At 38.7% G+C, this 18,153-nt stretch overlaps 2 protein-coding genes across 2 annotated transcripts in view; both read right to left on the bottom strand.

Moving 5' to 3' along the window:
* Window positions 1–1,734: 1,734 nt before the first annotated feature.
* bmp5 (bone morphogenetic protein 5) lies at window positions 1,735–13,384 on the bottom strand. The gene is made up of 7 exons (XM_083695429.1): window positions 12,594–13,384; window positions 9,147–9,339; window positions 5,949–6,097; window positions 4,985–5,182; window positions 3,744–3,820; window positions 3,348–3,458; window positions 1,735–3,165 (listed from the first exon to the last, which is right to left on the bottom strand). Exons 1-7 carry the CDS (start codon window positions 13,078–13,080, stop codon window positions 3,016–3,018), a joined length of 1,365 nt encoding a protein of 454 aa, XP_083551555.1. The 5' UTR covers window positions 13,081–13,384; the 3' UTR covers window positions 1,735–3,015.
* A 3,107-nt stretch (window positions 13,385–16,491) lies between these two features.
* col21a1 (collagen, type XXI, alpha 1) overlaps window positions 16,492–18,153 on the bottom strand; it is a gene marked incomplete at its 5' end in the record, with an annotated part of 33,904 nt that continues 32,242 nt past the window's right edge. Inside the window, 6 exons of the mRNA XM_083696391.1 lie at window positions 16,492–16,773; window positions 16,976–17,053; window positions 17,260–17,451; window positions 17,539–17,593; window positions 17,743–17,889; window positions 17,993–18,025. Of these exons, the coding sequence (XP_083552517.1) occupies window positions 16,586–16,773; window positions 16,976–17,053; window positions 17,260–17,451; window positions 17,539–17,593; window positions 17,743–17,889; window positions 17,993–18,025 (693 nt within the window). The 3' untranslated portion in view covers window positions 16,492–16,585. The remainder of the gene's footprint in view (window positions 16,774–16,975; window positions 17,054–17,259; window positions 17,452–17,538; window positions 17,594–17,742; window positions 17,890–17,992; window positions 18,026–18,153) is intronic.

Raw genomic sequence — 18,153 nt, 5'->3', positions numbered from 1 at the left:
GGTGAACGTACAGTAGGCCTTCTATTCATATTATTCCACGAGTAACAACAACCTATACAGATACTAAACTGCATTGTCATGGGGTGGTTTATGTCTGTTTTCTCTCTGTTTTTATGGCATGTCTAAGAAGTGGGGGCTGTTGATGTGATGGGTGTCAAGGCACCTTTGACTCACTGCAGGCTGTATTTCATCAGGGGGGCTCTCCCAAGGGGGAAGGGGGCAGTGTATTAATCTGCCCTCAGTATGGCAACTGTATACCCTTTCTTTCATGTGGTCACAGGGTTTACGCTAAGAGGCCTGTATACTTGCGGAGAGTTCCTTAAAATAGGAGCTCATTCATGCTAGCCCCCACCTTATAGAAAAGGAAGAAAGTTAGCAGGATTGGAAAGAATCCATGATATTAAACAGTAGATGGGATTGTGAAGTGGTAGGAGTAATCATGCCAGGCAACCGGCCGCAGGAATGCAAATCATCCTCCACGCCAAGAGTTAAGTTAGCAGGTGGCCTCCTCTATTCATTGAATGTCAACACTCTTTTAAGATCGAGTCCACATAACATCTGGGCAGGCTGGTCACTGCTTTTAATTAAGTGAAATACAGTCACTCAATGTTCCGCTGTGAGAAGAAGTCCTATAAAATAGGGAGGGTGAGGGAGTATAAATGAGTACATATCCTGTGTTCGCGAAGGTCAACACAGTTGTGTAAATAAATATTAATCTTTAACCTAATCCCTTTGGTTACCTACATTTCCAAGTCTATTGAAAATCTCTACTGGGCAATCAAAGGACTGCTCTGAAAATGTCACGTTCACACTTTTCAGGAAGCACTACTTGGAATGACTTGGTGGACCAGGGGGCAAATGCAACACCAACTGTATTCAATTCATTTCAGGTCCATACTCCTTAATAAATAACAGCTCCTAATTTTATTTGAGTCAAATGGGAACAGGAATGACAACAATGTCAAATGTCATGCCCTGATAAAATAGGTGCTTTCTCTTTCATCTTGAAAGATAGGACACCATGCCAGTAGTCTCGCGTTGCCAGCCTACCAAGTCACGTTAGCACTCAATCTATCTTTTAATCTCGGATTTAATTGCTGTGTCAATAAAATTTGATCTTGAGAAATAATCAAAATCCTCCAAAAAATATTGGTTACATTATTGCATTATCCAAATGAACATTGTGCTTCTTCTTCAGTCTGAAAGTGATACGAGGGCTGCCTTCTTGGTGCCCAGTGGTTTTACATCACCAGAGTTGAGCAACAAATATACTGTAGTGCTTTCCTCATGTAAGGACTCAGGAGAGCAAAGCACTGCTGGAGCCCCTGCCACTACTAAACCACTAAACACTACTACTCTCTCACAGCAGATGTACAGGCTCCCTGGGTGGACCCCTATGTTTATATCATACTTGTCAAACATTTATAAATCTCAGACGGTAGTCCGGCAACAGTGGATAAAACATCCATAGAATTCCAAACACTAATACAAGAGGACAACCTGAATTTGATAGACCGTAAGATTTGCAGCTGGACTAAAAGTCTACAGTAAAAATACATATTTGTCAACTTAGTTTCAGTAAGGTATTTTGTGCTCCATAAGGGAAGAAATAAGAGACATTGTGTATTTTGAAGTTAAAATGGAGAATGTGTAAATCTTAACTGATAACTATATATTATATACAAATATATATATTGTGTGTAACAGTGAATATATTAAGAAACAAAGTTTTCAAAAAGTACATTTATTAATATAAACAACACTCTTATACAGTTAGTTGTACTTTTCCCAAACATATATTACTCAAATTACTATGAAACATTATAACATAACAATAATAACATTATAATACAAAAATAACAGTGAAATAACCACAATTGGGCAAAATTTTACTTTCTTATTTCATTCATTATGTATTGAGTATGTAAAACATAAAAAATATATATACTGGCCTTAAAGTATGATTTTTGGGGTGTATTCAACATGTGTTGCCTTGTTCGATGTTTCCTCAATCACTACTGTAGACTTTTACTGAACTAGAGTATGTAATTACATGGGTCTGAGAATATATAGCAGGCCAGTTCTTATGTTTGTTCAATTAATGCGCAATCAACACAACGTATGAGGAAGTACCTTTCAGCCTAACTTATTTGATGTAAAACATGATATATACATGCATTTTACAGCCATAAGTCTAAGGATATCATTTAAATAACCAGTTTTTCCTAACCCATTTTTATGATAGACTGTTTGAAGCTCATGTTGAGTGTAAACATGATTAATGTCAAACCAAAAGGAAAAACCCAAATTGTTATTAAAGGGGACTCACTTGAAATACTTAATTTACTTTTTACGTCATACCAAACGTAATTTATGTTGTGCCAGCTTGTTACTCAACGCTTGTACTCAACAAAGAGAGAGTTGTATAGCTTAGTATAGGTTACCATGTGCCTATAAAATCAGCATAATAAAATATTGACACTATTTCTAAGAAAGAAACAACGCAAATATGTTTTTATCCCAAAATATGACCTCATTTTATCATAGCAGCAACTGTAAACCTTGCTTGAGTGGTTAGAATGGTTTTGAATCAAAATACTATGAAAACCAGTGCTATACTGTAAGTGTGTTTGAACAAATGAACTGATGATGGTTGCTAAACAGATCTATTTGGACAAACAATATCAAATAATGATAAGATCAAATAGATGGTTTCTTTTTACTGAGATATATTTTAAACTACTGCTGTGACTAAGACAATGTGTCTGTATATGGTCACTATGGCCTGTAAGATAGTGTGATAAGTGATATCAAACATACATGAACTCTAATTTAATATTCTAAATCATATATTCATTTTGCAATATTGATCGTTATCTCCAAAATAGTGTGAAATAAATAAGTTAATAGAACTAATATATACATAATACTGTACATCACACCTAAGATCTATATACTGTATATTGATATGTTTTACCAGCAACCACATATCAGAAATATAACCCTGCTTGCATGTTAATGGCAACCACATGACCTGACTACCATATTTCTGTATTTCTTGAGGATGACATTTGAGCTGTCATCAAAATAAAGCACTGATATTGCATTCAGCTTGGTTGGTGCACAACATGGCTTCGGCACGTTGTCAGGGAACATCAGGTGGACCTGTGAATGAAAACATAAAGGACTAAGTAGCAGTTGGGCTTTGTTAGCAACTACACCACAGTTTATACAGCATGCTTGGAAGATCTGAAGGATGTGTGATTGATTATCAGAATATTGGTAGAGCAATTCAATGTACTGTATATTCATAGAATGTAAGTCACTGAAGTGCAATGGACACTTACAAGGGTTTGTACGATGGCGTGATTTGTCGCATTCATATGTGCATTGAGTGGAAAAGAGCATTCCCCATCACAATAAAAAGCAGCATAGCCTTCAGGTGCAATAATCCAGTCCTTCAAAGAGAATGAGCAATGGATACAATTAGTTTCAGAATATATACCATTTCCTTTTATATTGAAGACACCTTTGATAAGCAATTAAGGCATTTCAAATGTTCTCTTAAGTCTTTCATACAGTCTCTACTGTACTGCATTTGATGAGGGTTTAAATCCAAAGAGGTTCTTTTTACAGATAATTGTGTTAACACAAATGTTATGACTCCTTATGACATCTACTCTGCCATGCTGTTGACAGTGTAGAATAGACACAGTATGTTTCGAGTACTGTAGTTTTCTTACCTGCCATCCCAAGTCTCGGAAGCTGACGTAAAGTTCATGCTTCTTGCAGGCTTGTTTCTGTTCACTTGTGTTATGATCTTATAAAGAAAAGATGAAGAGTCTCTCAGCATGATATTGAATCTACCATTAATCTTATGATAATCATGTCTGCACATGTACCACATTATTATTACATCACCACAATACTGTATCCAAAAGCCATGGGTTTTGCTTTCATTGGGCAGGGACTAAACTAACACTATTGCAGGCAGATTGTAATATGTCAGCAATGATCTTGTAGTAGAATTAAGTTTTGATAGTTTCAATAAAGGTTGCACGACAATAAAACGTAAAACATTTTTTCCAAATATTGTTTTCTGAGTAAATTGCTGAAAGAATACCTTGTATACAGTCACCTACAGAGCAACAAAGCCTACTGTATATTAATGTGGGCACTCAAGTACATTGTTTGCCCACAGTAAAATGTTTGACTATAGGTAATGTACACCGAAGTAATACTTCATTAAATATTAACAAACTATTAACAGCAAGTGGCAGCAGCACCAGCTCATTTATTGTTGTTGCATTCGCATTGAGCTGAGGGGGTGTTGACTGGATGCACTGTGTGCTCTGAACCATATCAGGCTAGATTAGCTGCCAGGCTGAAACTACATTAGAGCATCCAGAGACCTCATTGTCAACATCCTATCTAGCTAAAGCAGTTGTGGAGGTGATCAGTCTAAAAATGAAAGAATCCATGGACAAATCCACATGCTGGAATGGCACATACAGTATATGTTGAAGGGGTAAATAAAGGCAAGTAAAAGTCACCTTTGTTTCCATACTGCGGTACATGTATTTGAAAAGGACCATTTTTATAGAGTTCTACATACTGCAGTTGGCTTTCTGTACAATAATTAGAAGAGCATGAAGCCACAACAAGGCTCCTGATGTGGAGCCTTGGCAACAAAGGCCTGGTTGCGTAGACATAACATCCTGGGGTTTGTAACAGACTGTGGTGATGCACTGACAGTAAGATACACCTCGACTCTTAGACATGCACTCGAACTCAAAATGTGTTTCAGTATTTGGGAAACAAAAAACGCTATTCCCTAATTTTAATTTGGCAACTGACTCCAGACCCAAAACAAAGTTACACCTGTTGTAAACCATATATTCCATTCAATACCTGTTGTAAACTCAAGCCAATTACTGTAGCTTTCCAAAACCTTGGGTTTTCCATAAACATGTACTGTACCCACCTCCACTTTTGGCTGGCCGTGATGATTCCTGTTGACCACCAGATTTATTGCGATTGTGATTCTTCCTCTTCCCACCAGCAGCCCTGACAGAGCGGAGCAACACCTCACTGGCCTTGAAGAATGCAACAAGAAACGGCTGTTTGGACTGTGGCCCAGTCCGCCCAACAATGCCAGCAGACTTCATGTTGATACTTCGTCCTTTTAAAACAACACGTATGGTGAAAAACAGAAAACATAATTTATTTGTCCCATTTAATCACATGCCACAATATAGGGGTGATTATGTTCATATTCATGTTACTGTAGCTTGCATTCTTGATATGAGCAACAGGTCCATTGCACTTGGCAAGACTGCCCAATGCTAAGCCATGAAGCTGCTGTAGTATGGATTTATGGTCATATGTCACTAGACAATGTCCCTGATGCATAGATTATCCCAAATGACATAGTCAAAATATCTGTCCTTAATCTTCAGTAGTTGTTAAAACATTCAACAACTCCAAATGTTTTCCTCATTCCACTGCATGAAGCAGAAATATTCTGCTGAAAAGTGTTTTTTTCATTGACTGCAATATTATGGTTATTATGGATCATCATTATGAAATATTGTTAGTATTATAACTACAGTTTGTTTATTGTAATTATAGTTCAAACTATTGTGCATAGATTATTTAGACGTCACAAAAATAGCATACAGTATAAATGGTTGTTTGTTTCTGGTGTCAAGGCTGCTCTGCAATCTACTGCTCTGCTGCTGTCATTGATGACACACTTCATTCTTGTAAAGCTACCTCTCTCTCTACTAAGTTTCCATACTCCTCTAACTGCTAGTTGTAGGCTGTTTGATTCCAATCCTGCTCTCCACCCTCAGGGATGGGTATCTCAGGCTCACTCCAACCAGGTCAGGACAAGCGTCCAAAGATCAGGCCTGGTGCATGACTGCAGAGAATAATGCATCACTTACCATCCATAGTCTCCACACAGAGCTGCAGGCCCATGTTCTGCTGTGGATTCAGTACCCAGTGGTTACTAGTGGCTGTGATGTCAAAAACCAGCCAACCCCCATCAGAGGCACGAATCTTTTTGGAATCCAACAAAAATGTCTCTGCATCCCTATGGAGGAAGACGAAATACAAAATAACACACTAAATGTACATGATAACTTGACAGAATAATAATACATATACAGTTCCTATAACTATATATACATATATATACATATATATATATATATATATATATATATATATAAAAGATCTACTGCATACATAAACATGACTTAACACAGTGGCAATGTAATTTATTAACCTTTCTTTCCTCATGGAGAACATTTTGAGCTCTGGAACTAATCAAGAGATTCCTGTTTATCCTCCTTAATGTTGTTAAAACTGGCAAGGGGCCACACAAAGAGAGAACATACTGTATGCTTCATCTGGGTCATTTAGACTTGGAAGCAGTCGAACAATTCAGGAGGCCCTGACCTGCCATATTGGAAATCATAACATAAACCACCAAGGTACCATTTGCTAATCACTAATGGATGCTGAGCTCTCTCTCTCAGATCTAAGCCAAAATTCCTTTGACAAAAATGTATCTTACTAGTTTCATTTGTTTCTTTATGCTTGTCCTATATACTTTGAGTTCCATATTTGGAAATAAACATAATTCCAAATGTTAACACAACCTCACAAAAACTGGATATGCAGGATCATTATCAAGCTCTAACCTGTCAGATAGTGAAAAGGGCCATCATTTTAAAATGTTGAGAAAGCATTTACTCAACTGAGAGTAACAAATGTGTCTTTTCTCTACCACCCGTTTTAAATCATAAGTGGCTGAGCTGTTGAGCAGTTCAACACCAGCTTTATGAGGGCTCCTCGGGGGGAGGAGTGGAGAATAGGGTGCTGAACTGTGAAACTCTGAATAACGTTTATCAAGCAGAAAAATCACAGCTAGAATCTGAGGAGCAAATGTGTGATGGCTATGGACCTGGGTGAGTAATAAAAGGCAGCGTGATGACTGGCCTGGGGCTTCAGATGTGAGAGTTCATTGACTAGGACCTCTCCAAAGCCCAAGAGGGTCATATCTCCCCCTTCAATCACCCGCACACATATTTTGCCAAGTGAATGTGGGCCCTGTTTTAAGTACACCCCTGTGTGTTCAGCTATGTCACGGCTCCAAACTTCCGGATCATTGTGAAGTGAAGCAGGTGGGCACGAGGGTTGCCATGGGAGCCCTCTGTGAGGCCCTAGAAGGGCCCACATGGGTTGATCTGAGATGCAAGCAGCCTGACAGGCAACACACACACCAGGAGGAGTGATAACTGATGGACTTCCAAGGCTTCATAAGTGGCTAACTCGCTAATGGAAAAGCTTTATCCTAGAACTATATTAGGGGCTCGTGAGAATGAGGCAAGACAGGGCTAGAGATATACAAGGATAAGGTTTAAATATCTGGTCAGTCTGCTCAGAGGAAAGCTGTATAGAACAATGACAGGAACAATTATATAACAGGAATAGAATGTATTTGTTTGGAAAAGTTACAGTATGTGAATGAACATACTGTATCAATTAACACCAATGTAGCAGATCCATATGATTTATGCTTAATCATGCTGCTCATAGGGCTCTGAGTTGAATTTGCTACAGGTTCAAACTAAAAACACTCTGCCTGTCATTTTTGTATCATCTTGATAGGATTCTTTCAAGATATAATCACACATTTTCTTTCTTTGTTTATGTAAAACATGATGTTCCAGACATGTCCTTGTCAAAGATAATCTAATTTGTAATCTAATCTAAGTATGGGGCTGATAGCCTTCACCACAACTGCCAGTCTGTTGACTGGAATTCACCCAAAGACTTACGATAGAAACAGTACAAGGGATGTTCTAACAAAACGGGGTGGAAAGGGAAAAGGACACTTATATTGTACTAATATATTTGTAACTGAATGTGTTACCTTCCATTTAATGGCACTTCTCAGTGCGTTATTACACATCTTTATCTGAAATAGTGTGCTATAAATGTGCATATCAACTAATTTTCAATATTTCAATGGAGACAAATTACCTTCTTGAGGCTTCTTGAAACAAACACTTGAATTGAAAAACAGTGAGATGGCCTTATAAATTCAGGCAACATGCTAGTGTAAACAGGATGTTAGTTTATTTTCTGCCTGATTGCCTGCCTTAAGTGTTTTACAGAGACATGCAGGTTTTAATAGGGCAATTTCAAAGCTTCCCTTGGTGTACAGTAGGCTTACACAAACATGTCCCCAGAGGCAGATACTCAACTTTGTTACAATGTTATCTAAAACCAGCCACAGCAAGTATTAAACTTGCTGTAAATACATCCATAATTCCAAACCCATGTTCAACTATCACTAAATGTTAGGTTCACTGCAATAATGCTGTTTGTGCTTTAGCCAACTCCTATGACTACTGTATTGTTGTCATGCCAAACTTGATGATAGTCATAAGAGTTGGATAAAGCACAAGATCTGTATCCAGGCTACCAACACCTATGAGAAGGCAGTTCTCTAACGAATTAATAAAGATAAAAACACTAACTCAGCAAAACTAACTCAACAAATGTTTTCAAGAGCTGTAGTCTCACTGACAAGATTGAGAGGGCAGGACAAGGTAAACTGGTTTGTTAACTCATATGGCTGCACCTCAGAAATACAGTGACTCAGAATGCTTATCAACAATAACCAGAGGACATTTGAGCTCCCTGGTGCCTCTCAGTTGAACAGAATATGAGATGTGTTTTCTCTTCCCCTCTCAAGTTTTGATAGAGGAATCCGCCACAAACAACGGAATGAGAAAATGCTCCACTTCAGTTTATAATGTTGTTTAATTTAGAGTTAGTTTACTGAGACAGTAGCAAGAGGTGTAAAGCTGCATGTCAATGTCCTGCATTGAAAAAAAAGCTTATGGAGCTGTTATTGACACCTATGAACTGTAAAAAGTATACAGGTCAGCTTATTCCATAGGTAACCCTAAAATAGATCATGTTTCAGTGGAGGAACTTTGAAATGCCCATGGCTGAATTTAAACCTTATATCACAAGAATGTACAAGGTAATCATATACTCTGTGTTAAAAAACTAAGTTGGGATGATTTTTGGGTTAAAATAAATAAAGTGCAGCTGGAGCTTACTTGTGTTGATATTCCTTGATGACCTGGTATATGGTGACCTTCAGGGTAATGTTCTCATAGCGGGCATGACTGCGATCTTTATAGATCCGAAACTCAGCAGCAGTCACCGCCTCCCCATCTGGGATCTGTGTCAGGTCAAAACGGAATTCCTTGTAGTGTCTCCGCTGATGCGAGAAATCTTTATCTTTCTCCACTGAAAAAGAAGACCGCATGGTTCATGAGAACTAATAGAGCACTTGTGTATATTTTCAGAGGCAATAAAAAAAACAGAGATTATTACTGATACCTTTCCTTGGACCACAATGGGTGAAAATATGTTGCACAGACAAGAAAAGGTGTGCCAGCAGCAGTAACATACTGAAAATGGGGTAATTAATCACAACTTTTCACATTCCAAACCCAATCCAAACAGTTTGACTCCCAACAAAAGCACTCTCCAGTCCATTAAATCAGTCAACTGAGTACAGGTAGCAGTTCCCAGACAGGCCGTCCACTGTGTGCCTAACTGCATTCTCTGCCAATGATGAATGGGCTGTCAGTTAAGAAAAACAGGCTGATTTCAATTAAAGACACTTTCGTCTGCCCCTCAACGTGAGAAAAAGAGACCAGACAGGATTCTTTGACATGATTTGAGTGACCATTGACCTAATTTTCTAACTTAATATTGACCTCCTGTAGCTCTGACATTTTTGGATACAATAAAAATGTGCGTTATCCCACCTCTGATGTTGAAGTCCCTGTTCTAAGCAATCTTTGTCTGAGCCTGATTGTTGAAAGTCTGTTTATCTTGAGGGCAATGAATAAATAGTTTATACATCTAAATGCAAGATGTGCATTATACAATCATACAGATGCAAAGTGTCAAATAGAACAGAGCTGATGAAGAACACTTAAACAATGAAATCCAGACCTCCACTTCACCCCTGCAATCAAAGACATGCAGTTACGATTCTTCTTGAAAACAAAGACAAGAAGTGACAGCCAACCATCCAACACTGTTGCTAAATAGCAGAAAAGAGCCATTGGGGCTGAGGTGTGTTAGTGTTCTGGCACTGCTAGTGATACCATACAGTGCATTTCACTGATAGTTTATCTATAGTGAAAGTCTGTAGTTACTTATCACATGCAGGTCAGAGGTCAAGTCTGACTGTTACAGATTGAGCTTGCTATGCTATGGTCAGTAATTTGAAGCAGGAGTGAAGTTGAGTGCATCAAGCATTTCAACTTTAAGTGTAAGATAGCTGCAGATTAATTGGGGGTGATTTATTCACTGAAAAGGCATCAGTCTGCAAATTACTTGACATGTGGTAGATTCGGTGGATTCACTTTAAGTTCCTGAACTTTATTTTATTGACAGTCCGGAGGAGGAGGCAATAAGATAATTATGTCTTTGATACTTAATTTGTATGATGAATGCAAAATCAACAAAATCATACAAAAATAAAAAATATATGTTTTATTTGCAGCCATACCTGTTTTTGGTAATCATAACGTCAGACAATTAGAACATGATTTGTGTGTACCTTCTGATACATTTATAGTCATTACTACACATAATTAAGGTCATAATACAGTAGTAGTAATACTGGACAAATACAAAGCCCCATTGAACACTTAACCACTGACTGTCCCCAACATGAGAACACAGCTTTCCAGGCTGACAGGGTGCACGGCCTGCAGCTACTAAGTGGAAACAGATGGGACCTGGCCAAGGTGAGGGATTTCACATCCAACAGCACCTCCACACACATACCTTTTACATGCTTTTGTTATATACCTTTAACTTTACTGGTCCTTAAAACATCCTATAGCCTTTTCTTCAGATGTGTCTTCTCCAAACTGTGGTGTAGCTTTTGTTTGTTTATAATTGTGGAAAATATAAACAAATGGAAAATAGAATTTTGGAAGTCCACTAACAGCAGGGTTTTGACACTGAAGGGGATCTACATACATGACTCTCTATTAACATAAACATTAGAGACTTGTATTTCTTAACGAAAAATGACACAAAGAGGAATTAACAAAGCTACTGCTTTCACATCTTACTGCCAAAGCCTACTGCCACTAGGAATTGTGCCGAAAAAGCCCAGGCTTCACTCAATCTCTTTCCTTTCTTTAACAACAGGAAGTAATTAAGCCCAATTTACCCAGACAGTCATCTGATAAGTTAGTATGAACTGCTGGGTCAAAGTTCAGGGCTACTGAGGCAACATAGTGTTAACCATCCTTATCATACAGCCCTTTTACAACAAGTACAACATTCAAATAAGATGAATAATGTGAATGGTAAAATTTGAAAATATACACAGAATAACTTCATTGTCTCCTTTGTTGAGTTTTCAGTAAGAATCGCTCCAAATGATATTGGTTTTTTTTCTAAATCAGAATTCTGTATGAGCTATACGTATTTAAATCTACCTGCTCTTTCAAACCTCTAAGCTGTGAAACTGTAATCTCTTTGGGAAACATTAAGTAAGTCAACTATTGTTTCAGATGGATATTGAGACCCGAATATATAGTCTGCAAAATGTGTTTTACCAGTAAACATCCAGTTGGGATGTCCTGCTGAAGCAGTAAATAACAGTGCATATATAAAAGTATGACATTTAGAGTATAGACTTAGCATACATATATAGCCTGTACTATATACTGTACAATCCAAAAATACTGATTGCGATTACAGCACTAAGACAAACACAGAAATGACCTTTGAAGTGAACTCATGTCAGCATTCCTGCTATGTGTAACACAGAGGAAAATGTACATCTGCTACTCTTAAGATGTATACGTACATTTTATCAATTGGAAAATTAATATAACATTTTAAAAACTAAATAAAAATGCTGCATATCATATTTCCTCAAATCTCTTTAACAACTTTCAATATCCTATTGCAATGCTTTATATCATTACGTTAAAGAAAGATCATGCAGGCCCACTGATGTCACATTTCATGTTTACAAATATCAGTATCTCATATGCCTCGTAACGAGGAGGCATGGTCATAAAGCTATAGTTGCCTGCACAGGTGGACACTGAAAATGTATGACTGAAAAAACACAAAACACACGACCCACCTTTCCTTTGATTAATTTGCGGTTTACCCCTGTGACTACAGTTAATTATTAGCCAGTGTATAATTTACATGTAGGCCTAGGTTCATAGGTTGTATTCGGATAATAAACCATTCGGCATATATATATATATATATATATATATATATATATATATATATATATATATATATATATATATATATATATATATATATATATATATATATATATATATATATATATAAATATAAATACACACACACACACACACACACACACACATATACACATATACATACACACACACACATATATATATGTGTGTGTGTGTGTGTGTGTGTATATATATGAAAACAGTAGGCCTATACAATTTTACATACTTTACACTTACCCAAATTGACAAAGCTCATGACCATATCTGCATCGTTGAGAAAGTTGGTGTCGTGAGATGTTGTCAGTGGAGGGCTTTGGCTAGTGAGAGGGGCCGCGCGGTAAGGTTGAGCAATACGAGAGTATCCCTGTGGAGAGCCATAGTACCCTTTACGCGAGTGTCCATGAGTCTTCCCGCTGAATCCCTTCCCTGTAGTCTCCTGTATTCCCTCTTCCTCCTCAGTGGCCATGGCATTGTAGAGGTCCAACATGAACAGGGGCGCTGATGATGCTTGTTTTCCTGGGGAAAAGGGCCTCGGACGATGTGGTAAACCCAAAATAGAGAGAATCTCTCTCTGAATCTCTCTTCGTTCATGATTGCGCAATCTTCTGTAAATAAAACTAGAATGCACATGGTTGTCGCCCAAACCACAATGAACGCAATAAAGAAAACTCAAGCAGCTCCAGAAAAGTCCAAATGCGGACCGGTAAGGTGTGAACGCTCTCATTTTACAATAATGGATTGTAGTTACATAGGTATAAAGTTGAGCTCCATTATAATTCAAATGCCACAGTTTGGGAATACTCTTTTCACATGCAATTACATCAATATTAATCACACCTTTAGGTAGTCCCTTTTAAGCCTTACTTTGAGTTTGTAACTCTTTAAAATAAAGCCTCGCATCAACCTATGTTCAGTAGTGATGGGCACTGTCCTCTCTCTTCAGCGCGTGGTCCCAGGTTCATCCGGGAAGTGTTCTTACATCCAAATCACAGTCACATTTTTCAAGAAAGGCGCATCTAATGTGGAACTGTGACCTTCTCTCGCACCTTAACTCCACTTATGCGCACAAACACGTAGGTACGCCCATAAAAGTCGAAAAAGTCCAACGCCTTCATTGAATAAAAACATGAAGAGCCTTTGAGTGATGTCGAGGAAATCAGTCGACTGTAATTGTACCAAAAATCATACCACAGCGCGTAACTTTTTTGGAAAACGTGTTGAAGCCAGTTGTCCATCCAATGAGTCCATCCCACCCAGGACCAACTTTTTGCATCCACCTCTAGCGGCCGCAATAAAACTTAACCGACATGAAGATGAATGTGGCAGCTCTGATGTGTAAGGGGAGACACTTGAAATTTGAAACCTAACGAGTCAAAGAATAACGACAGGCATTTAATTACCCCTACAGACTTAGCAAAATCCGTGCATTTCTAGAGAGGTCTTGACACAAATAAGTAATGTGTCCATTTTAGCCTATTCATCATGAGAAAATTAGTCATATTAATTTAATTAACCTATATATATATATATATATATATATATATATATATATATAAAATATGATAGCTTATTATATGAATATCTATATTCATAAGAGACATTGCACCTGAAAAATACCAGTGATAGTGTTTTGCACCATACACAGAAGTTGGAAATTAGTGAACTACTTCTGTTTAAAGTGTGCAGGGCACCTTATCCTAGTGTAGGCCTAAGCCTCGTGCCTAACAGTGTCCTTCCTGGGGCTACAGTATGTCGTCTTACCTGGGGCTACAGTATGTCATCTTACCTGGGGCTACAGTATGTCGTCTTACCTGGGGCTACAGTATGTCATCTTACCTGGGGCTACAGTATGTCATCTTACCTGGGGCTACAGTATGTCGTCTTACCTGGGGCTACAGTATGTCATCTTACCTGGGGCTACAGTATGTCATCTTACCTGGGGCTACAGTATGTCGTCTTACCTGGGGCTACAGTATGTCATCTTACCTGGGGCTACAGTATGTCGTCTTACCTAGGGCTACAGTATGTCGTCTTACCTGGGGCTACAGTATGTCATCTTACCTGGGGCTACAGTATGTCATCTTACCTGGGGCTACAGTATGTCGTCTTACCTGGGGCTACAGTATGTCATCCACTGTTGAACAACATGGTTCAACCTAGGTCTCTAAGGGGATTTGTTCAGGCCTATAGGGCGAGGATATCTATTTGACCGCTATAAGTCACTTTCCCATCTATGGTATTGTCATTACTTCAATTATTTAGACTAGACAATAAAACACATTGATTGTCAAACTATCATGAAGCTTTAGCCAAATGAATATGTAAGTCTCAAAGCTATCAATTATGAGTTACGAAAAGGATGCACATGTTTTCATTAAATTGGTGGGTGGTTGAGCATGCCCATTGATGTCATATTGCCACAGTGCAATCTGCATTTGAGTTATTACCCAACAGCGCCATCTAGTGTCACTCTCACAGACACACGTACAAACACACACATACAAACACACACACACACACACACACACACACACACACACACAGACACAGACACACACACACAGACACAGACACAGACACACACACACACACACACACACACACACACACACACAAAAGGTGCATTTATTTGAAAGTTTTAGACTTGAGTACCTATCATAATCTGTGAGGTTTGCTGTAATGGTCTACTATTAAGGAGTACTATGGCCGTCTGTCCTGCCTTGAGGGGTTAAATGCAGACAGAGAGTCATCTGCAGAGAGGTTTCCCCATACTTAACCAACCCAACTCCTAATGCGACATTCAAAACACAAATGGTCTTTGGGTTGCATGGTGTTCGATGCAGTTGATCAAAATGGTAGGTGAGAGTGTACCATGGTCACCTGTCTACCACTAATAGCTAATACATTTACTCAAGTTAAAGCGACAATCCTCTTCTAAATTGGTACAACACAACATACAACATTTCAAAATTAAACTGCAAAACTCATAAAAAAGGGTTTTAATTAATAATACCAAAAGTCAATATAAAAGTCACTAACACAAAAAATAATTGTAATAAAATTAGACATTCCAAAAAAAACAGACATCGCTCTCACAGGTAAAGCCCATTAGTACACAGTAAATGAGTTCAGTTTTATAAATAACAACAAAAATACTTAATAAGGTAAGCTATGGCTGAGGCGCATAGATGGCATACTGCATTAACATAATGACACATTGAGTTTCAGATGGGGACAAGGTGGTAACATCTCCCCATGTCTCTTCACTTACTCACAAATAGGATTTCCCATACTGTATGAGTTATGTTATGAATAGGTTGAAAATTACAGGTAGCAATGTGAACAAATTGGGGTGAAAACGCATAACACAAATGACACAATGCTGCAGGTTGTTCAGACCATTCAAATCCATTACAGACATAGCCAGCTTTGTTGCCTGTATAAAGGGTTTAAAAGTAGTGTATTGGCTGTTGGTAACTTGTTTCTGGGTAGTTTATGCATCATAATAAACAGTGATGACACATTGGTTGAATTGAAGTGATAATTTGGTGCTGACAAATAGTGAGTTCTTTTGGATTGTTACTTTTTTATAAATGCATTTATTTCTTCCAATGTGTAAAGCAACTTATAAACCCTTTACAAAGACAACCTTAATGTAAGGTGTTACCAACGTTGTTCAATGTAAACGCATTGATTTAATGGTAAATTAAAATATGTTGCATGAGTCTTAAAAAGTTGGGTAATGTAAACAAACTGAGGGGTGACAAGAAAGTAGGGTGAGGGTGCAATAAAACAACACCAGGGGGCAATATATATAGTGGGAACATGTACGAGCAGCGTGTCTCTACGTTTATTACCATAATAGAATTCCTATGTGTACTTGTGTGAGCAGTGTAGGACTTTTTCTCAAATTGATTCTTCTGGTTACAATTTGGTCCTGAAACCAACCAATGCTGTCAAAACATAACAATGAGCAACGGCTATCATTCTTTAAAGAGCATTTGAGCCCATGACATATAGCAGACTGGGAGAGGAGAATGAAGATGTTTATGCCTGATCATGTGACGCACATGAATATCGTTTGCTATGTACATGTTAAGAGGTACTTCCTGTTTCCATGACTGTGGGAAACACTGTAAAAGGTGATCTTCCTGAGATTGGAAAGATTTACTGTTTTTTTATGCTTCAACTCCAGACTGGTTGACTGCTTGTATGTCTGCTATGCTGCATCAATAGTTTGGTCCTTTCCTGAAAGGATCCTGCCTCATCATGACACCATAGCACATGGAAGGATGACACACCCCGGGCTGGCCAGGCGCCCCAGGGTTACCTCTCTTGCCCTCCTCCCCGTTTAGACCAGGGGGTCCTGGCTTACCTGGATGACCTGGTTTACTGTACCCCTGGGCACCCATTGGACCTGGGAAAGTAAACAAACATTAAATGTTAAGTTATATTAAAGGCTACAAAGGGAGCATTGTACAGTGTTCCTGTTTTTGTAGTATCCAATGTATTAATTCCATGTTTATCTTAAATTAAAATATGCATTGTTCTACCACAGTTGTCAAATTTGATGTTGTATACAAGGCAAGCCTGTTTTATATGAATATCCAGATATTTACCTGGGAGCCCTGGTGGTCCTGGGTCTCCAAACTCTGTTCTTCCTTGACTCCCCTTCTCACCCTTTACACCTGGGTCTCCTGGACAGACAAACAGAATGGTTTCTTTGTTTTTAGACACACATGCAAGATACTGTATCTTACTATAAAAACAGGAAGTATCTATCTGCCACTACAAAGCTGAAATTCTGGAATATCAGTTAACCATGACTAAACAACACCTGTCACTGTATACAGTATGTACAATATTGCATTGCAAATTCAAATTTAGCCCTATGGACCATTACCTTTCATTGCACGGATGCCAGGGCGCCCAGGTAGACCAGGATGCCCTGGCTGCCCACTGGATCCTGGGAGCCCAGGGAAGCCCCTGGAGCCTTGGGGCCCAACAGGGCCTGGCTGGCCGGGATTCCCAACTCTGGTGTGGCAGTGGTCACAGCCTCTCTGCTGGTTACTGAATTGCAGAGAAGGCATCTCAGCTTGGAGAAAACACAATGGAAGATTTCAGATGGAAGTTAAAGCATTCTATAGAAATACATAACCCGTCATTCATAATGAATACTCACATCTAAGTACCTCTCTGCAAATTTGCTGAATATGCTGCATAGACATCTCCCGTCCCTGTGAAAGTGTAAGGTGACTGACGTCATTTGCAAAATATGACATGTTACACAGAATAAAGACATTGATAAAACAACAATTGTCCATTTCAAAGTAGTCAAATACATGATGATACAGAAACATGATGGGTGCACAGGTAGAGTACATACAGGTCTCCCCTCTAGTCCAGGTGGGCCAGGAAGCCCAATGTCACCGCTCTGTCCTCTGGGACCAGACGGGCCTGTCTGTCCTGGCAGTCCAGGCTGCCCCTGGTGACCTCCCTGTCCTCTCTGACCCAGATCTCCTGTTGTCCCTTTCTGGCATGGACACAGGCATAGTGTTAGTACACACACTGATGTAGGCCTACTCAGGGCAACAGCAACATATTATATTGTGTATGTATAGTCAATGACAACCTACCTCTCCCTTTTGTCCTCCTGGACCAGTAGATCCCTGTCAATCAAAACCAAAAATTCTAATTAGAAATGTGTATTACTCATCCAGTTAATGCAAGGGTTACATTGACACACATTTAATGGACTTCCACCTCATCTGAATACAGAAAAAGGGGGAAAGATACT

Source organism: Argentina silus (genome assembly GCF_951799395.1).
Source record: "Argentina silus genome assembly, chromosome: X".
Taxonomy (NCBI): domain Eukaryota; kingdom Metazoa; phylum Chordata; class Actinopteri; order Argentiniformes; family Argentinidae; genus Argentina; species Argentina silus.
The sequence above is the reverse complement of the archived record's forward strand: the minus strand, read 5'-3'. Positions and strand labels throughout refer to the sequence as shown.